The sequence below is a fragment of the Vitis vinifera genome, chromosome 9 (genome assembly GCF_030704535.1).
Source record: "Vitis vinifera cultivar Pinot Noir 40024 chromosome 9, ASM3070453v1".
NCBI lineage: Eukaryota > Viridiplantae > Streptophyta > Magnoliopsida > Vitales > Vitaceae > Vitis > Vitis vinifera.
Genome location: NC_081813.1, coordinates 20134336 through 20152362, shown reverse-complemented (window position 1 = coordinate 20152362; position 18027 = coordinate 20134336). Strand labels below are relative to the sequence as shown.

Below are 18027 nucleotides of genomic sequence, written 5' to 3'. Positions count from 1 at the left end.
TAGAAGAGTTAAAAACACTTTTTTAAATTACTGTTAAATGAATTCTAAAAATACTAAAATTTAGTATTTATTGGGAAACATTTTTTTTTTCTTTTTTTAAAATAATAATTAATTTCTATATAAAACAAAAAATCTTAAATATTTATAATGAAATTGTATTAATTTTTTAAAAATTAATTAAATTATTAAGATATTATTATTTTAATATATATATATATATATAATAATCACTTAGAAAAAACATTTAACAATTGATTTAAAAAGTATTAAAAAATTTTAATTACATCAATTTTAAAAAAATATAAATTTATTTATTTTTATATAAAAGTTATTATACTCAATAATAAAAATAAAAAACAAAAAACATTCCTGTGCAAATACTAGAACGCTTTCATCAGACTACCCAACCAGGTCTGGAAGGAATGAAGGATGATAACGGTATATAATTTTTGAAGGATCCAAAACTGGAGTGAAGCGCAGAGAAACGGAACCCTCGATTCAGATCTATCTTCGCCCTCTGGAATTTCTACTCGATTTCCTCAAAGTCGGATCTCCACAATTCTCTCGGGCGAGGTAGGGTCCGATTCTCATCTCAATCTCCGTTCACCGTCTTGTTTTCATTCCATTTGTCTGGTTTTGTGTGAATTGTTTCTAGATCTGTGACTTCGTTCTGCAAGGTTTGAACTTTTGTTGATCGATTCGTGTTTGATCTCTGTTTCCTCGATTGTTATGAGCTGCAATTGTGATGAAAATGGATTTAAATGCTTAAGCACTAATGAATTTGGGAATTTTCTTCATAATTGCTTCCCTTCTCATTTGGGATCAGGCTTTTATCTTTTATTATTTTTTATTTATATATAATACAGGAGTTCTAGTCAACCAAAAGTCAATTAAATTTTAGGTTTAATTGAAATTCTGGAGGACTTTTTGAATGCTTCTGATGATATTCATGTATGGGTTTATGCTAACAACATTTGATTTGATGCATTAAAAGGTATAGTATGATATTGTATCTAGTTTCTAAATTTGCAAATATTTAATGGATAAAATAAATAAAAATAATGTGAAATGGTTGAAAATTAAAAGCATTGGAATAGGAGTTAATGGCAATGTGCTTAGACTTTGTTATATTGGATCAAAAAATTCGATGCCCTTACACCTGCATTTACAAAAACTAAGAAGCTTTTATTTTAAATCTTATACTCTTTTTAAATTATTGTTTTTTAATTTTTAACTTTTTGTCAAATGTTTTTTCTATTTTAAATTTATGAACATTTTTTCAGCTTCAAAATTCATACTTTTTTACTGCTTTTTTCTCAAGGAATTTTTTTTTCCTTCTATTTATTTTTTTATCAAAAATTAATGATAGTTACCTAGTGTATTATACATGATGATGATCTTCTTGCTATGGAGAGAGACAAAGATTGCTATCACAAAGCAGGCAAGAACACCCATCTAAGATAATTCTCCACCAAAATTTCTGTTCAAACTATTTTGGGTAACAATCAGTTTCGTGAATCAATCTCCAAAATCTCAAGTCAAATCAAGGTAATTAATTTTCAGTGAATTTGTAGGATTCTGAGCGTCTCTCATGTCTCTCCATGGAAATTTTCAGTTCTCTGTGGAGAAATATGCTCTATATAATTGATTGTTTGGTTTTCCCATTTGTTATCAAATGGTTGAAAGCTTCATCTCTGTGTCTTCTATTTGTGTAACTTAATGCAATTGTAGTGTTTGTTTGCTTGCTTGGGGTTGGATGCCATTATAGTTACTCGATCCAGGTTTACAAATGCAGTATGTGCACATAAAAACATATATCTGTGTTTGTGGGTTTTGAGGGCTTTTTATCTTCTTGATTAGAGTTTGTGTGTGCTCCATTCAGAATTTTTGGTTTGTGTAGGGTTTCTTTGACAGTGCTTTTCTTTTTTATATTTTGTTCACTTCTGTTCTTTGCAATGGCTAGGAAGACTTTTTGCTTTTATGTGTGTTTGTGTTCTGAGCTTCTGATTTGTTTGTTTTATTTTAAGTTTGTATGCACTGTGAATTTTAAGATTTTCATGGTCCTAGGGTAACTATACCTATTTCGGCTTCTAGCTAGATGGGTTTACTATTAACATTCCTAATAATTTCACCAACACCTCCTGATTATGGCTTGCACAATTCTATTGAATTAGGATAATTCTGATGCTTCATTGGGGACTTGTCATGATTAAATTGAAACAATTGCGATCATTACATTAAGCTAAATGATCTTGATCACTGTCTGTTTTTACTTGTATCATTGTCAATCATACTAGTAGATCTAAAATATTGATGCTATTTGCATTGTCATTTTCTGAAATCAAATTAGTGAACATAAGTTTTACTTGGGATTTAATCTACTTTACGAATAGTGGGGAATGACCTAAACATTACTAATTAGGCCATAACAACATCCTAGAATTTTTATTTAATTTTTTAATGCACCAAGAATACCATAAGGGCAGGAACTTCTAAATCAATAATATGAAATACGTCATCTTCCATCTTGAGATGAAACAAAAGCAACAAAAGCAGCAAAAGGGTTTGTACCATTGTTTTGATGATACTTGAGTACCATAATCTAAATTAGTTACTTCTAAATTGGAAATCAATGTGAGATATCTAGAACAAAAATATTCATGAACTTACAACGACTAATGACTACCTTGCCCAAACCCAACATCTTCCATAATGCACCAGATCTTATTGTGTGTTTAGTTCATAATTATTCTTGTATGAAATAATTTTGTATTCATATCCCCATGAGGTTGGTTTGTCTAAATTGCTAGTCTTTACTAACTTATTAAAAAATTAAGCCAATGAGTTAATTTTTTGTCTATATGACTTTTGTCCCAGAAGATCTTTGTTCTTTAAGTGAAAAAAAAATGAATTTTAGAATTATTCAACTTCTTTAATAACTTTTGATCTTCTTAATACATTTCCAAATATAAATTAGCTCCTATTAGTTACTTTTTATGTAAAAATATTGTAATATTTTCATTAATAAGTAGGCAAGAGCCTTTAAAATGACATCTTCTTTATAATTACATGAACTATGATGGATTTTGAAATATAAAGGATATTTATTCTTAGGAAAAGGGTGGGAAATATTTCATTTAATTGCTTTTTTTTTTCTCTTGCGACAAGGCTGAACATATTAATTCCATTCATTTTGTAAAATATATGAGATGTCATAAGATATATTGGAGGCAATTTCATAAATCATTTTACAGAAGGAATCTTTTTCCAAATTGCGGTAAGAATATGTTGTGTTTGCATTGACCCAACACCTGCAAAGGAAACTCCCCATAGCCATGACTAGCTCTCCTTGTATTTTCTAGATGATCTGGAAGAAAAGAAATAGAAGATACTTTGCTTGTGAGGAATTGTTAGATCAAAGGCTAAAAAATGTTTTCCTTAACAATTTCTCTGTGTGGGTTAGGGTGTTTATAGCTGAAGATATGCACATATGGTTGATTCCATAGATTGGTTGGGTCATGGATGAGGGAGGGAGTATTTTTTTGCGTACCCTTTTTCTTGTTTTTTGTTTGATGCTCTTTGTATACGTTCTATATACTCTTTGTTCTACACTGTATCTATTTGAGTCACTTCTTTAGCGCCTCTTTTGCAATACATATATTACTTACTGATCAAAACAAAAAAAGTATACATTCTGTATACTCTTGTGCACTTTTTTGTGTTTTTTTTAATACAATCTCGTACTTATAAAAAAAAAACAAAAAAATGACTAACTCTCATGTCTTTGGTTTTAGACTTTAGATCTTGATTGTTTCTTCTTCTTCTTCTTCTTTTAATTTATTTTTTTGATGACAAAAAAAGATGTATTAATTATGGATAAAAAGTTTAGGAGAAGGATGGAAAGTCCTCCCCACGATTACAAAAACCTGATCAAAATATGATTGAACTCCTCTATTATACTTGGAGATCTATACAAAGAAAAAAAAAATAGTCTGCATAAGAATATACATAAATGTCTCTAAGCATCCTACAAATCAATTGGATTGGGGTTTGCGTTTAAAGAGTTTGAAGATTGTTGGGTTTTCTCTTGTTTTTAGATTACTATTGTTGGGTGTTCTCCTTGGTTATTGTGTAGGAAGGATCTCTCATCCTTCCCTTGGTTTTTTTCTCTTTCTTTTGTCTCTTTTTTCTCTTCTGTATTTGTTCTTTTATTAATATAATCTTCTTCGTTTCTGATAAAAAAAAAAAAAGAATATACATAAATGTCATTTGCTCATACCTAGACTAAACTCCTCTCATTTCTATCCAAACCCTTTTGATTTACACATCAAAAACCAGTTGACTTGAATAACATTGAGAGGAATGCTTCTAAAAGCATCAGTACAAAAGGCATAGAAAGAGGAATAGAAGTGAAGTTGATCCTGCAATATATGATGCCCTCCATTTATCTTCAAATATTCCAACATTTCTCTCTTGCCATACAATCCGAAGCAATGTGAGACAAGTAATTTTCCAAAGGATCTTACCTTTAATACAACTCTTTGACCCTTTTATGAAATGATCATGTGATATTTACTTTTGGGTGGAATTTAATTCATCCTAGCTTGTTTGAATAGACCGTGTCATAGCCTCAAAGTTATCAAACAATGTAGATGGTTGATTGTCTCTCCACTCCCCATACATAAAATGCATTAATAAGGATTTAGAGATTTGAAAGGTCTTCTGAACTATAGCATGTTGTTGGTATTTACCTTCTTGTTTATCACTAGCTAAGCAAAGACCTTGACCTTAAATGAGACTTTAGATTTCCATAAAAATTTGGTTGGAGAGAAAAGAATTATATTTGATAAATTGGACAATGCCATGAAGAATGATTTTATTGAGAAGAAGCCCAAAGAAGATAATGATTAGGCTCTCACATTTGGGACGGATGTGCACATGAGTAAGAGAGGACATGAGTCTTTTAAGGTCCACAATCTTCATATCAATTAGGTTACATCAGAAATTAATGTTCCAAGAAAAAGAAGAGTCGCCAAGAATAGTTGATATGGTGAAATTTTTAACTGTGACAACTTTGTAAAGACTTGAAAAATTATGAATACAAAAGTTGATCCCCCAACGACAAATCTTCCCAAAGACAAATTCTCGCCTCATCACTCATCATAAAGTGAGTGTGTGTAGAAAAAACTTGGAACATCTATACAATGGCCTTGAAGAGACACTGATTTAATCATCTGATTAAAATGTTGGCATCTCATCCATTAGGATGTGTACCATAAATGTTCATAATAACCTGATGCTTAAGAGTAAAACTTTCCTTAAGGAACCTCAAAAGCCTCTTGCCTAAGAGAACACAATTTTGCAAATAAATCTTCCCAAACTCAAAACCTCTAAACTCCTTAGAGTACATACTAGCTTACAACTAATAAGATGATTGCTCTCCCCAACCACTGATCAAAGAAAATTGCTTTGCAATTTCTCAATTTTTGACACTGTTGATGCTGGAAGCCTAAAATCTTGTAATGTGATAAGAAATAGTTGGAGATGTGGGACAAGTATGATTGAATCAGAGTTATTCTGCCCTTCATGACAAAAAAAGCTTTTTTGCACCCATCCAATTTCCTCGAAATATTGTACTTAGAGCTTTTGTTCCTTTTTTTTTTCTTCTTCTTTTGATTTCAGTTATATTGGAAGATGGATTATGCCCTGACAAAGAGGGAAAAGAAGTAGAAATGCATAACAGAATTATAAAATAATGTTAGAAAGAACATTAATTTTATTGAGTGAATAATAATCTCCCTAAGAAGAACTATGCTTTTGTATCAGATCCCTAAGAAGAACTATTTTATCCTAATCAAAGACTCATAATCCAATAAGGATACTAACTGAATATATTTTGTAGTCCATAAATTGATAAAAATTACTAATTGCTTGTAGTTGTAGGCTTGTAGCCACACTATTTTAAAACATGAAATTATACTCACAAGACTACTTAAAAAGATTAGGGCACTTGCAATAATCTAGAAAAACCAAAATTAAGTATAAAATACATAGAGAACAAAAGGAGAATTGAATGTAAACACTAGTGGGCTAAGCAGAGTTAATAGTGTAACAGCTTTACTTTTGTTAGGCTCTTTGCTTCTCTTGCATCTGTGAAGAACAAAGACTTATGCTTGTTTTTTTTTTTCTTTTTTTGATAGACAAAGTGTGGATTGACAGGCACTAGTCAAAAGGAGGGTGTATGTATAAGCACCTGGGTTATACTTATTGTCATCTGGGTTGATTGTGTTGGTCTAGACTGGATTACCCAACTTGCCAAAGCCTTAAACAAAGTTATAGTCTCAGATTTGTTTTAGTAAACTAAATATGAGTTTGATGATGATTTAGTTTGTTAAAATTGTGCTGATTTTAAATTTTTAAAGAATAGTTTGAATGGATTTGTTCACTGTTTCCCAATTATGTGTCATTTGCTTATAGGTGGTTCATTAACCAGCAATGGACAAGTCCAGCGCTTTGGAATACATCAACCAGATGTTCCCTACAGGTTCTCTCTTTGTTCTTAATCTAAGTTGCCTATAATTCTTGCTTTTTTTAATTTATAGTTTTAGGATTTAATTTAATTTTATTATTCTTGAGTCCATGTCTTTGATTTTTCTATTAAACAATTTAGCTTCTTTTAGGTTTTTGAATGAGGGTTTCTTTGGAGGATTAGAGTTTCCTATTCTTAAGCTAAAAAAGTGGTAGTTCCAAAGGCCTTATTCCTGTGGTCTAGGAAGAGTTGCACAACCGCCTTTTTAGATTTTATTGATTGGCTTAGTTGTGGATCAGGAGTTGGTCTTAGCCTCTTTTTGTTTCCTATGCTTCTGTCTTTTTATCCTGGGTCTATCTTGTAGTCTTTTATGGATTGAATTAATTCAATTTGTATGTATCTTTGTACACTGGTTAAAGAAATATGGCATTGGTGCTATTAAAATGATGTTATTTAGTCTTTGGTTGAAAGTCTTGGTGTACCAAGAGTTAATCTTGTTAGTTTTTCACTTCCATTTTTGATTGAACTGTGGTTAATATCCAGAGGCATCTTTATCTGGTGTTGAGCCACTTATGCAAAAGATACATAGTGAGATTCGTCGTGTGGATGCTGGAATATTAGCAGCTGTTCGCCAACAGGTAAGATTCTTTGCTTATTGACCTTTTAATGTACCCCATACTATTTTCAGAGGTTTTTAAACTAGAATATTCTTTCTATTTGAGCTCCACTAAATTTGATATGCAGGATATAAATATGGTGGTAGTTGATAAGACATGATATTTTTGATGACAAACAACAGTATAGTATATTAAGGTAAGTAAAAATAAGTACAAAGAAGGGTGAGAGATCCTCCAAAAAGAAAGCAAAAACCTCCAAGTTCAAGAAGTTTCTGACACGTGATATAAATACGACGAATTATGAATCTTATGTTGCTATCCAATTGATTCCCCCCGCCCCTATTTTTTTAAAGGCAAGCAAAAATGTTATTAAAGCACCTAACAGAAAAGCGCATTAAAGCACACATGGTGTAAACAAATGACACCAAGAGGCAAAACAAAGAAGAGAGGACAAAAACAATTCTGTCTGTATAATGAGGATCTAACCAATCTACAAAATCTACTTTAGACATTGACATGCCATCTATGAACCTCCTAACCGACGTGTGGAGCTTCAAGTGTTCCATGAACCTCCTAACCTATGTATGGAGATTTGAGTGTTCTATGAACCTCCTAACCTATGTATGGAGATTTGAGCGTTTTGGTCATTAGCGCCATACTTTTAAATTATCTTTGATTTCTCTCGTTCCAAATAATCCACAACATGCATAAAGGAGCAGCCTTCTAAACACTATTTTGCTTTTTCCCCACAAAAGACCCTTTCCGATTTAGAAGAGCCTCATAAATTGAAGAAGGCAACACCTATGCAGTGCCAAACAAAGAGAAACTATCTTGCAAAAAACATTAGCTTTATCATAGTGAAGAAGAATGTGATACACTGATTCTGATTCGTCTTTGCATAAATAGCACCTACTCACCAAAGCCCATCCCCTCCTTTTTAGTTAGTCTAAGGTCTCCTTAGTTGCTTCTAAAGAAAATATTTATTTTATTTTTTATTAGGCTTATGGAGAAAAGACCTTGACTGTGAAATTTTTGCATTCCTTGTTCCAAACAATCACACCATATTCTGCTCATCCCAAACATCTGACACCAAAGCATCGTTCGGAGAAGCGATGACATAAAATGAGGGAAAGGTCATGGTTATAGGAGACTGATCCACCATCTATCCTTCTAGAACTTTACTCTCTTTTCATCTCCCATAACAAAACAGGTTCTACTTTTGAAGATATCCAACCCTCTCCTAGTTGCATTCCACACTCCTACAAATCCCTTGCTTTGCAAGAACACTGTTGTCCCTCTTCTACCCAAACTTCTCAATAATAACAAGCTTCCATAAGGACTCACTTTCTGTAGCAAATCTCCAACTCCACTTACTTTGCAATTGATTTCATTGTAATGTCTTTGTTTAGATGGATTATGGATAGAATTTCTTGGTGGAAGTGTGTTGATTATTATCATTGTTATTGTTACTATTGTTATCATTATTTTCTTTTTAATTATCAAATTGTATTCCTTCTATTATTACATTGTTTGAAGGCTGTCGTAATCTCTTTGAAGAGGAGTGATAAATTGGTTAGGTTACCGATCATATCCTAACCAGGTTACTGATAATTTTATAATTTAGGATTTTGTTGTCGGTTAATGTTGGCGTTTGAGCTATATTCTCCAATAGCTTTCTAGGCCAGTGGAACAATGTTTTTGTTTTTTATTTCTTGGAATTGGCTTCCAGACTAAACTTATGCATTTGATGCCACCACAATCTGCAATTTTCTAGTATTTTCTAATGTGGTCCTCAATGAGTTGAAAGTAGTATGGGTATAGTACATTTTTAGGAAGTATTTTTTATTCGAATTTTTATTTCTAGCATGCAATAGGTTAAGATAAACTGGAAATTTTTGGTGGAAATTTAACATAGAAATTTAAAAGGTAAATTGTGGTTGATGTTTCATTTAGATTCATCAAGATAGAGACCCTTGGCATTACAATTAATTGATATGAGATAGTCCATTAAGGTGAAAAAATAAGAGAGAGTGAGCATAATGGTTGGGCCCTTTAGATGGACATGGTGATTAGCTAACCAGGAAGTTGATGCCCATGCCCAGAGAGGCCTATTTCTTTCTCGTTTTATAAGGAACTTCTGCTCCATTGAGAGTTGTCTTAGGAGGTGTTGATGTTGGCTGTATTTTTCTCCTCTCTTTTGGAGTTATGAAGCATCCTTCTGTTCTATTCCTTTTTTTTTTATCTCAAAATTTTGGCTCACATGCCCTTGTAGTGCTCAGGCTAGGTAGAAAATCCAATGGTACAAAATTGTGTAATTGTATTCTAGCCTTCTTATCCTTGCTGCAATATGTTGGATGGTGAGTAGAATGTCCTAGAGGCTTTTTAAAGAACTATATGATGCACTCATTATAATCATCACCAGCTGATTGGTATGATTTTATAAGGGGATCCATTTTAAAATATTTTAAAACATTGAAAATTGTTGGTATTTTAACATTCTAAGTGCCTTGTCTAGTGGTGTGCATGATTAACATCTTAATTCATTCTTAGAGTACGAAGAGTTTAGCCATAGATTTAGCAATCATGTGCATAACAATATTTACATGCCTAACCCACACACTTAAATTATGATTATCATTTTTTGGGGACTATGGATGTTGGCATGATGAATGGTAGTACACCTCTGTTTAGGCATTGCTCATATAACTAAACGTCTTTTTGTATTAGAGTTGTGGAAAATATCTTAATTTTTTTGATAGGTAAATTTTTGTCCCCATTGGGACTTGAACCTCGAACCCCCCACAAACCCTCCCCATCCCTTTACCACTTGAGCCAGGGCTCAAGGGCTTAATTGCTAGTAACTAGTGCTTATTTGCTTGTAATGAATGATGTACATATATATGTGTGTGTATGTACGTTTCTTTATTTATTGCCCTTGAGGCTTGAGTGTAAAGGGTTGGGGAGGGTTTGTGTGAGGTTTCAGTTCAAGTCCGAATGGGGACAAAATTATTTTTCCTATCAGATAATATATATATATATATGTGTGTGTGTGTGTGTGTGTACTTATTTATTTATTTATTTACGGACATACATATTTGTCATTTATATATTTTGATGCTTACTTATTGCAATTGCAGAGTAATTCAGGAACCAAAGCAAAGGAAGATCTTGCTGCTGCAACGCATGCTGTGGAGGTCTGTTCATTTAGCAAATGATTTTTCAGTTCTTTCCTTAAAACCAACAAACTTTATTGGGCATTTGTAATGATGTCCATCTTAAAGGAAGTCAATAAGAATTTTCCTTCGCTAAATTCACCCTCTTGATGCTGCAGATGGTGTTTCTTGTTCTTTGGCTTTGCTAACTTATTTATTTTCTTTCTGGTAAGCAGGAGCTCATGTATAAGATTCGAGAAATTAAAACTAAAGCTGAGCAAAGTGAAACAATGGTTCAGGAAATATGTCGTGACATTAAGAAGCTGGATTTTGCAAAAAAGCATATAACAACTACAATTACTGCTCTTCATCGTCTTACCATGTTAGGTTAGCCTTTCTTTCCCATTTTTGTTTCCACGTGTGTTTTCTTTAACTTCTTTTAGTTTCATTGGACTTCTTGTGGACTCATGGCCAAATAAATCTTTAATTTAATGTTCTTTGAGGAAGAATAGATGGCTTTCAAAAGTAGATTTTGAGCTATCTTATGATGATGTGGATTGGGATCTTGGGTCATGGCATTGCAGCTGGGTGGTGTAGATGGGCTAGGTGCTGCTTATAATCTATGCTATGTAGTTTTGATAAATTGGGAAGCTAATGGGAGGTCTGATCCTCTATGGGACTTATGCAAGGGCAGGGGGAGGGTGGGGGGATTGTAACGATCCACTCTCAACCATGTAGATATTGTTTGTTCTTGGTTGAACAAACCTTTATGACTTTAAAGTGCATCTACATGGTTAAAAGGAGACCATACATGTATAGTGTCAAGAAATTTTCCCCCTATTTGATGGTGTATATGACAATCATTCTCCCATGCAAACACAACATTTTCATTGTATCTCACGAGATTGCGGGGCCAAATAGGTAGACACCTTTTATTGGGTCAAACAAACTCCCACATTGGATTGAGGATCGACTTTGATACCATTTGTAACCATTTGCTCCGAACCATGTAGATATTGTTTGTGTTGGGCTTGGTGGGCCCTCATGGCTTTAAAATGTGTTTGAAAGGAAAAAGTTCCCGACACTATATATATATAAACTCCTTTTAATCATGTAGACATGTTTTATAGTAGTAAGGGCCCAAGGGGTCTCAAGTAGACAATATCTATATGATTAGAAGTAGGTCATTGCATGGGGTTTTCAGTCCTCATTTTTTGTTCACACTAGTGGTGGACATCGTAAGTAGAAAGATCTCTAGTGTGGAAAGTCTATGTCTAGCAGAAGATTTATATGCAGCTAAGGATTGCATGATGTTTTCATAACTCCAGTTTGCTAATGAAACTATCTCTTTTTGTCCACTAGCATAGAAAAATTGGTAAATGGGGCATGGTGCTGGGTTTTAAAGGGAACCATGACAAAGGTCTCTATTTGGAGTCAACATTCACTAAGAGTGCGCTTTGGAACTAACTCCCATGATTGGGTGAGTATAGGACAAGCAAAGGCCCTACAAAGTTTTTGGCCTTTTTCAGAGAGCAACTCTAAATCTCATGCATTTTGAAATCTGGTGGTAACAAAAGTGTTGAAATATTTTGGCTGTTGGAAGAAAGTTTATTTTCCATTTAAAGGTATGATTACATCCAATCTTTTCTAGCATATGTATTGACATATTTTATCTCTGGCTTTAGCATTTCTGGTGATGTAGTTTCTAGAATTGACAAGTTGTTCAAGGACTTTCTTTGGTCTTGGTATGAGAATATAGAAGAGACCTCGTAAAGCCATTAGCACAGAATTTTGTGTCATCTGTAAGAGGAGTCGGTTAATGGATCATCTTTTATTACACTGCCTAGTAGCATTGACATTATGACATAGGTTGTTTGAACTTGTTGGAATAGATTGAGTTCCACTTAGAAGTGTGGTGGAGATTATGACAATTCCTGTAAGGGTTTGGGAGGTCTTCTAGAGGGAAGTCACTGTGGTGTATTGTTAGTCTCATATTAGTTTGGATCATATGGTGGGGGAGGAATGCAAGGATTTTTTTGAGGATAGATGGACAGCTATGGAGGCATTGTGGGATTTAATTTATTTCTCCTTTTCTCCCTCCGGGCATCAACTAATGCATCACTTGTGCGTACCTCTTTGAGTATTATATTGCTGGATAGCCTGGATTGAAACCTATTATGCAGGTCTCCGAGGTCAGCTGAGAAGACACTCTCTAAATGGAATCTTCCTCTAGTGGGTGCCATGGATCTAAGAACCTAGCTCATTACCAATGGCTTGTGGATGTTCTGAGATAGAATCAATGAATATGGAAAACTTGGTGCTAAAGGATTTCAAATCTCTTTAGCCATCTAGTAGAGCTTATATTTTATTTCTCATATTTTCACAACCTTGTTGGTTTTCCTTTAAAATCTTGATCAACCATAGTTAACAAAGAGATTAGGTTCATATTTGTAAGGGGAATTTCTGCTTAAATGAAGTCAAGTCCCTATAAGTTTGGGTCGTGCTCTTTTTCTAAGACAATTGTATGGGAGTGAAATTTTCTGACACAAGCTCAGTACCCAATTGCTTATTTCCTCTGTAACTGGAGTTTAGATTGATTGATTCCACAATGCAATTTTCTAACAAAAACTTGATATGCAATCTTTTGAGCATTACACCTTAAACATTAATGGGACGCCATTCTTTCGTTTCATAAAGAGTTCAATCAGCTTAAGGTTTGGACACAGATTTGAATTATTGAAGACATATCTTTGTTTATGAATTCTTACTGCAGAACCCTTTTCCATAATATGGCAGTGTCTGCTGTTGAGCAACTTCAAGTAATGGCTTCAAAACGACAATATAAGGAAGCAGCTGCTCAGCTAGAGGTACTTTAGCTGTTAGCAGAATACTTATTTTCATCATCTTTGTCATAGATTACCAAGTGCTTTGTGTTTCCCTTTTCTGAGTGGACACTCTCCTTTAATAGTCCTTAACTTGATTATTTTTTTGCTGTTTCATTGCATATGCATTCATCTTGCAGTACTTCTGAATGCCAAAGCTTCATTCTTTTTTGGTTTTTCCAGTGGGAAATGAAAATATAGTTTACATGATATTGGGATTTCCTGGTAAAAGTTTTGGAAACTTTCTTGATGTGGAAAATGTGATTTGTATTTGTTTTTCACTGTCCGAATATTGTTCAACTAGTAAATCAAAAAATAATGTTTTGGTAATGTTTTGAATCTTGATTAGGAGAGGCATACAAGTCTGCTGATATATGGAATTTTAATGTAAGGTACTTTTTGGTTGGACATCCACGATTTGTTGTTGTCTTGTTCATTCTCTTGTGCCTTTCCATGGTTTTTTAAATGCATTTTCATGACCTTTAAGCTCTGCCATGTTTACAAGTGGCAGAGAACTTTTTCTTATCATGTAATATTTTTTGCCAATAAATTTTCTTGGCTGTTTAAAAACTTATCAGCTTCCCCTTTCTGCATAGTTGTAAACACATGTGATGCACTGGAAAATAGTTTGAGGACATTATTGGCAAACCATATGTGTCTAGTTCAACAAAAGAAAAAGGAATTGTATGGGCACAAGCAAAAAATAATAGATCAATCAAAAGGGCTACAGTTAATTTATTATACTGTTGAAAAAAAAAGGAGATAAATATAAATTGCCAAACATTGAAGTGTAAGAGAAAGAGAGTATGAGTAAATATGTCTCCTTATTTTATTGTAAATGATATAAAACCTCCCTAAACTACAAGGGTGGTGACACCTTATCTCAGCAGGAAAGAAAGTGTTTCACGTTGAGCTTTTGACATTTTTTCTGAATTGTTGGCTTTGTTCATATGAAAGATCTATCATGTTTGCTAATTTTGGTTATTGATGTGTTTCAGGCTGTAAACCAATTGTGTAGCCACTTTGAAGCCTATAGGGATGTTCCAAAGATCACAGAGCTGAGGGAGAAATTCAAGAACATAAAACAAATACTTAAGTCTCATGTATTCTCTGATTTTTCTAGGTATGTTATCCTTTTTGATCAGAAAATTAAATTTATTGTAACTCAGGTATTCATCTTTGGAAAGATCACATTATATTTGGTGTGAAACAATGTTATGTTTATGCCATTGATAATGTCATGTGGGCCCAATGTTTTGCTCTGGCCATCAATATCCCTTCAATGCATGTAACACATATTGAATAGCATGGATTAGATAAGTGTAGCCATATGATCCATATTCTTTGCTTTTCATTTAATAAAGAATTTGAAGTAAAACTCTGTTTTAGAGAATTGAATGCATGAAATAACTTTCAAACTCCAATCAGCTTGATATTTGATGTGCATAGAAAGCACATGAAATCCAACAATGTACTTGATGAAACATGGGTCTTGCATGAAGTTATGAGTGGCACAGAAATATTGTTATTTACATTGCATATAATTTAAAAATTATATATGTAATTGAAGATCATACTTGCACACATTAAATTGATTAGTCATGCTGTCATGGGTTGATCATCTTTCCTACTTCTTTATAACAACATATAGGTTTGACAGCTAAGTGCTAAATCTCCCTTTGCTTTCTACAATCTCCTTTTGCTTTCTAAAAGAATGTCCATCTTGTTTCTTACACTCAATAAAAAGGGATACATAATGGTAAAAGTTGGGAACTTGTTAGTTTCCCTTCTACATATAATGAAAAATTGAATTCAAAATGGTTCCTAGTTCTAGAAGAGAACCATTTCCCATGTGGAGGTCTAAGATTGGATTCAGAGTGATGGTTTTCCAATTCCCACTATCCATCCTTACATTTTGGTAGTATTCAGGTTGGGTTAAGCTCAAATCAGCTCTAAAGTGTTGCTTGAAGTAGCATCTTGTTTTTAGATTTAATTGGAAGTTGATGCTGAAGTTGATGCTGTGATTTTAAAAGGACAACATTGTGCTATGAACATTTCATGAATATGAAGAACTTTGTGCATAAACCAAAAAAGGGCTTCCATGATAGGCTACATTATCCATGCTTCCCTGTTAGGCTCTTTTATAGCCAAAAGCTCATCTAGTAAAATTTTCCAAATACAGGCAGAAGCTCTTATTGAGCTTAAAAAGAAGAGTTTTGCCTTCTAGAAGGCCAATAAAAGCAGATTATAAATTGAGTTAAAACAAGTGCTTTTGATCAACAACAACCATAAAAGTTGTCCATTTGCTATGGACTTTTGTGTGTCTGTGTAATGGAATCAAACCTAAACCTCTCCTCCCCCCAGCCCAAGTCCTTGCCACATGGGTAAGGCCTCAAGGCTTCATGCTTCTTGATTCACACAATGAAATAAATTGGATCTTTATCTGTGGCAAAAGCAAGAGAGAATTTTGGTTAGTCAACAATCATAGCAAGGATTTCAACTTTCAACTTTTTTGTCTATAAAACGAAAGTAAAAGGAGTGGAAAAAAACACCATTTGCCATTCAAAAGGATGTTGGTGCAAGCAAATTAGGAGAGGGGGGGAGAGAATATCTTGTTCATCTCTTTGGCATATTGCATGCATCATCGTGTTGTGGGTTGTGTAACAAGAGAGAAATGTTGGGATTTTTGAGGAAAAATGTAGAATAGAAGTGATGTTGTGAGATCTTATGCATTTCTACTGCTCTTTTTGGGCTTCTTGTACTGTCACTTTTAGTTTTAGAGGAATTCCACTTAATGTTATTCTACTTAGTAGGCTTTCGGTTTGTAATTTGAAAGGGGTGGATAACACTTGAGAGAGTTTGATTTTGGTTTTTGAGATATTTTGTACACGCTTTTATCAGTACTTCTCCTCGTACAATGGAGGAGTATAGTCTTACTTTGATCAAGTTTTGTATTTTGTGAGGACATCTCATCCTCCTCTTCAATTTTACTATTATCAATATATATTTTGTTTTTGATCCCCTCCAACCCCCACGCCCACAAAAAAAAAAAAAAAAAAAAATCTTCTTCTTGTAGTCATGTGTTAAATATATATTCAGAATAGCTTCAATGTTTCAAATATTGAAATTTATTGGAAAAAAATAAGAAAAAGAAAAAGAAAAGATAAAGATAAAAATAGTGTTAGTCTATCTTTGGAGGGGATTTGTTGAAAGTTTTGGCAGAATTCTACCATATTGAGTTCATTTATATGAATGGCACTTTCACCTTTATTATCCTTGTCCCTAAGAAGGACCTAAAAAAAACAAAAAAATCTTTCACGTGGACATTTGTAACTTTATATTTTTTTTGATAAGTAAGAGATTGTATCAATAAAAGCGCAAAAAATACGTAAGAGCATACAGGTTGTATACAAGTAAAACAAGCAAAAAGCAGAAAAAAGCGTTCAAAAAAATACTCCCTCCCTCATCCAATACCCAACCACTCTATAAAATCAATCAAATGCATATAGCCACCACCTATATACAACCTAACCCACATAGAGAAATTGTTTAGGAATAAATTTTTTAGCCTTTGATAAAGACAATTCCTCACTATAAAAAAAACTCCTGTTTCTTTCCTTCCATATCATCCAAAAAATGCAAGTAGGAGTAGCTCTCCAAGCCTTGATTTGCCTTTGCAACTTTATGAATTGACATGTATCAAATAATAATTTTTATAAAGTAAAAAACCACCCATTTATTTATTTAATAAGTTCTTTTAACAAAACACTCACAAATCTCTTTCTAATAAGCTCTCCTAGTGCATATCTTGTTACAAAGGACTTTATTAAAAGCTACAGCTAAGCCAAAAAGGGCCTTAGCTAAGGTCCTTACAAGGCGCCTCTAGCATGTGCTTCACAAGATTATCAACCCCTCCTAGGGCATTTTGTTAAGGGTAGACCATTCATTTCTTGATGTTATTTTATTGCTAATGACATCTTGAATTAGAAGGTCTAGTTTCAAGGGTTTTTTAGACTACGTTGTTTTCTAGGAAAGGTTCTTGGTTTAGATGGAGGAAATCAAGCAAGTGCTGTTTTTTCTCTGTTAGTTTTCTTTGTTCTGGCTAGTGGTTGGATTGGGGCTTCTAAATGTCTTCACCAAGGAACCCTCTTTTCCTTTACCTTTTCATGCTAAAGATGAAGATAATGGATAGGATGATTTAGAAGGCTGAAGACAAAGGTTTTATTTATTGTTTTGAGGTCAAGAAGCATACTGTTAGGGCTTCCCATTTGCTGTTTGATGATAGCACCATCTTCTTCTCTAAGAATTATGCTAAAATTCTTAAGCTTGTTGTGGATGTAGTATTTGGCCTTAAGATTAATATATAAAACAATATTTTAACTAGCTTAATATTAACCATGATCATCTTTATAGTCTCACCTCCTTCATTGGGTGCAGGTCCACTAGATGGCATTTATCTTTAGGTCTTTGTTAGGATGTAATCTTGGGGTGCTAAATATTTTGGACCTTGTTGTTGAGAAGAACTCTAGGAGGCTTGATGGTTGAAGAAGGTCTTTGTGTCATTGTGGTGGGGGGCACGGGAACGACCTTTCCATTTCCAAGATCCTTACTTGGGTTGGGTTTAGGATTGAGAGAATCTAAGGAGATATCTTATGGTCCGATGTATAGTAAAGAAGGAGAGGTCAATTGAGTGGAAGAGCCAAGTTTGCAGGTTCAATGTGAGGTTAGGGTTTGGGTTAGAGTTTGGTTGTAAGGAAGGGGGTGGAAGGATGTGCTTGTTGTATAGAAATTTCCTAGATAATGAAATTTGTTATGGCATTGTCTTTTTAGAAGCATTTGTGGCTGCA

At 33.6% G+C, this 18027-nt stretch overlaps 1 protein-coding gene across 2 annotated transcripts in view; it reads left to right on the top strand.

Moving 5' to 3' along the window:
• Window positions 1-377: 377 nt before the first annotated feature.
• LOC100251847 (vacuolar protein sorting-associated protein 53 A) overlaps window positions 378-18027 on the top strand; it is a 47263-nt gene continuing 29613 nt past the window's right edge. The window contains exons 1-7 of one of the 2 annotated variants that reach the window (XM_002271534.4): window positions 378-573; window positions 6478-6544; window positions 7073-7167; window positions 10284-10340; window positions 10535-10685; window positions 13095-13165; window positions 14179-14303. In XM_002271534.4, coding sequence (XP_002271570.1) covers window positions 6496-6544; window positions 7073-7167; window positions 10284-10340; window positions 10535-10685; window positions 13095-13165; window positions 14179-14303 — 548 coding nt within the window. In that variant the 5' untranslated portion in view covers window positions 378-573; window positions 6478-6495. Of the gene's footprint in view, window positions 574-6477; window positions 6545-7072; window positions 7168-10283; window positions 10341-10534; window positions 10686-13071; window positions 13166-14178; window positions 14304-18027 lie in introns of those variants that run through there. The other variant, XM_010656834.3, reaches the window with a different exon arrangement.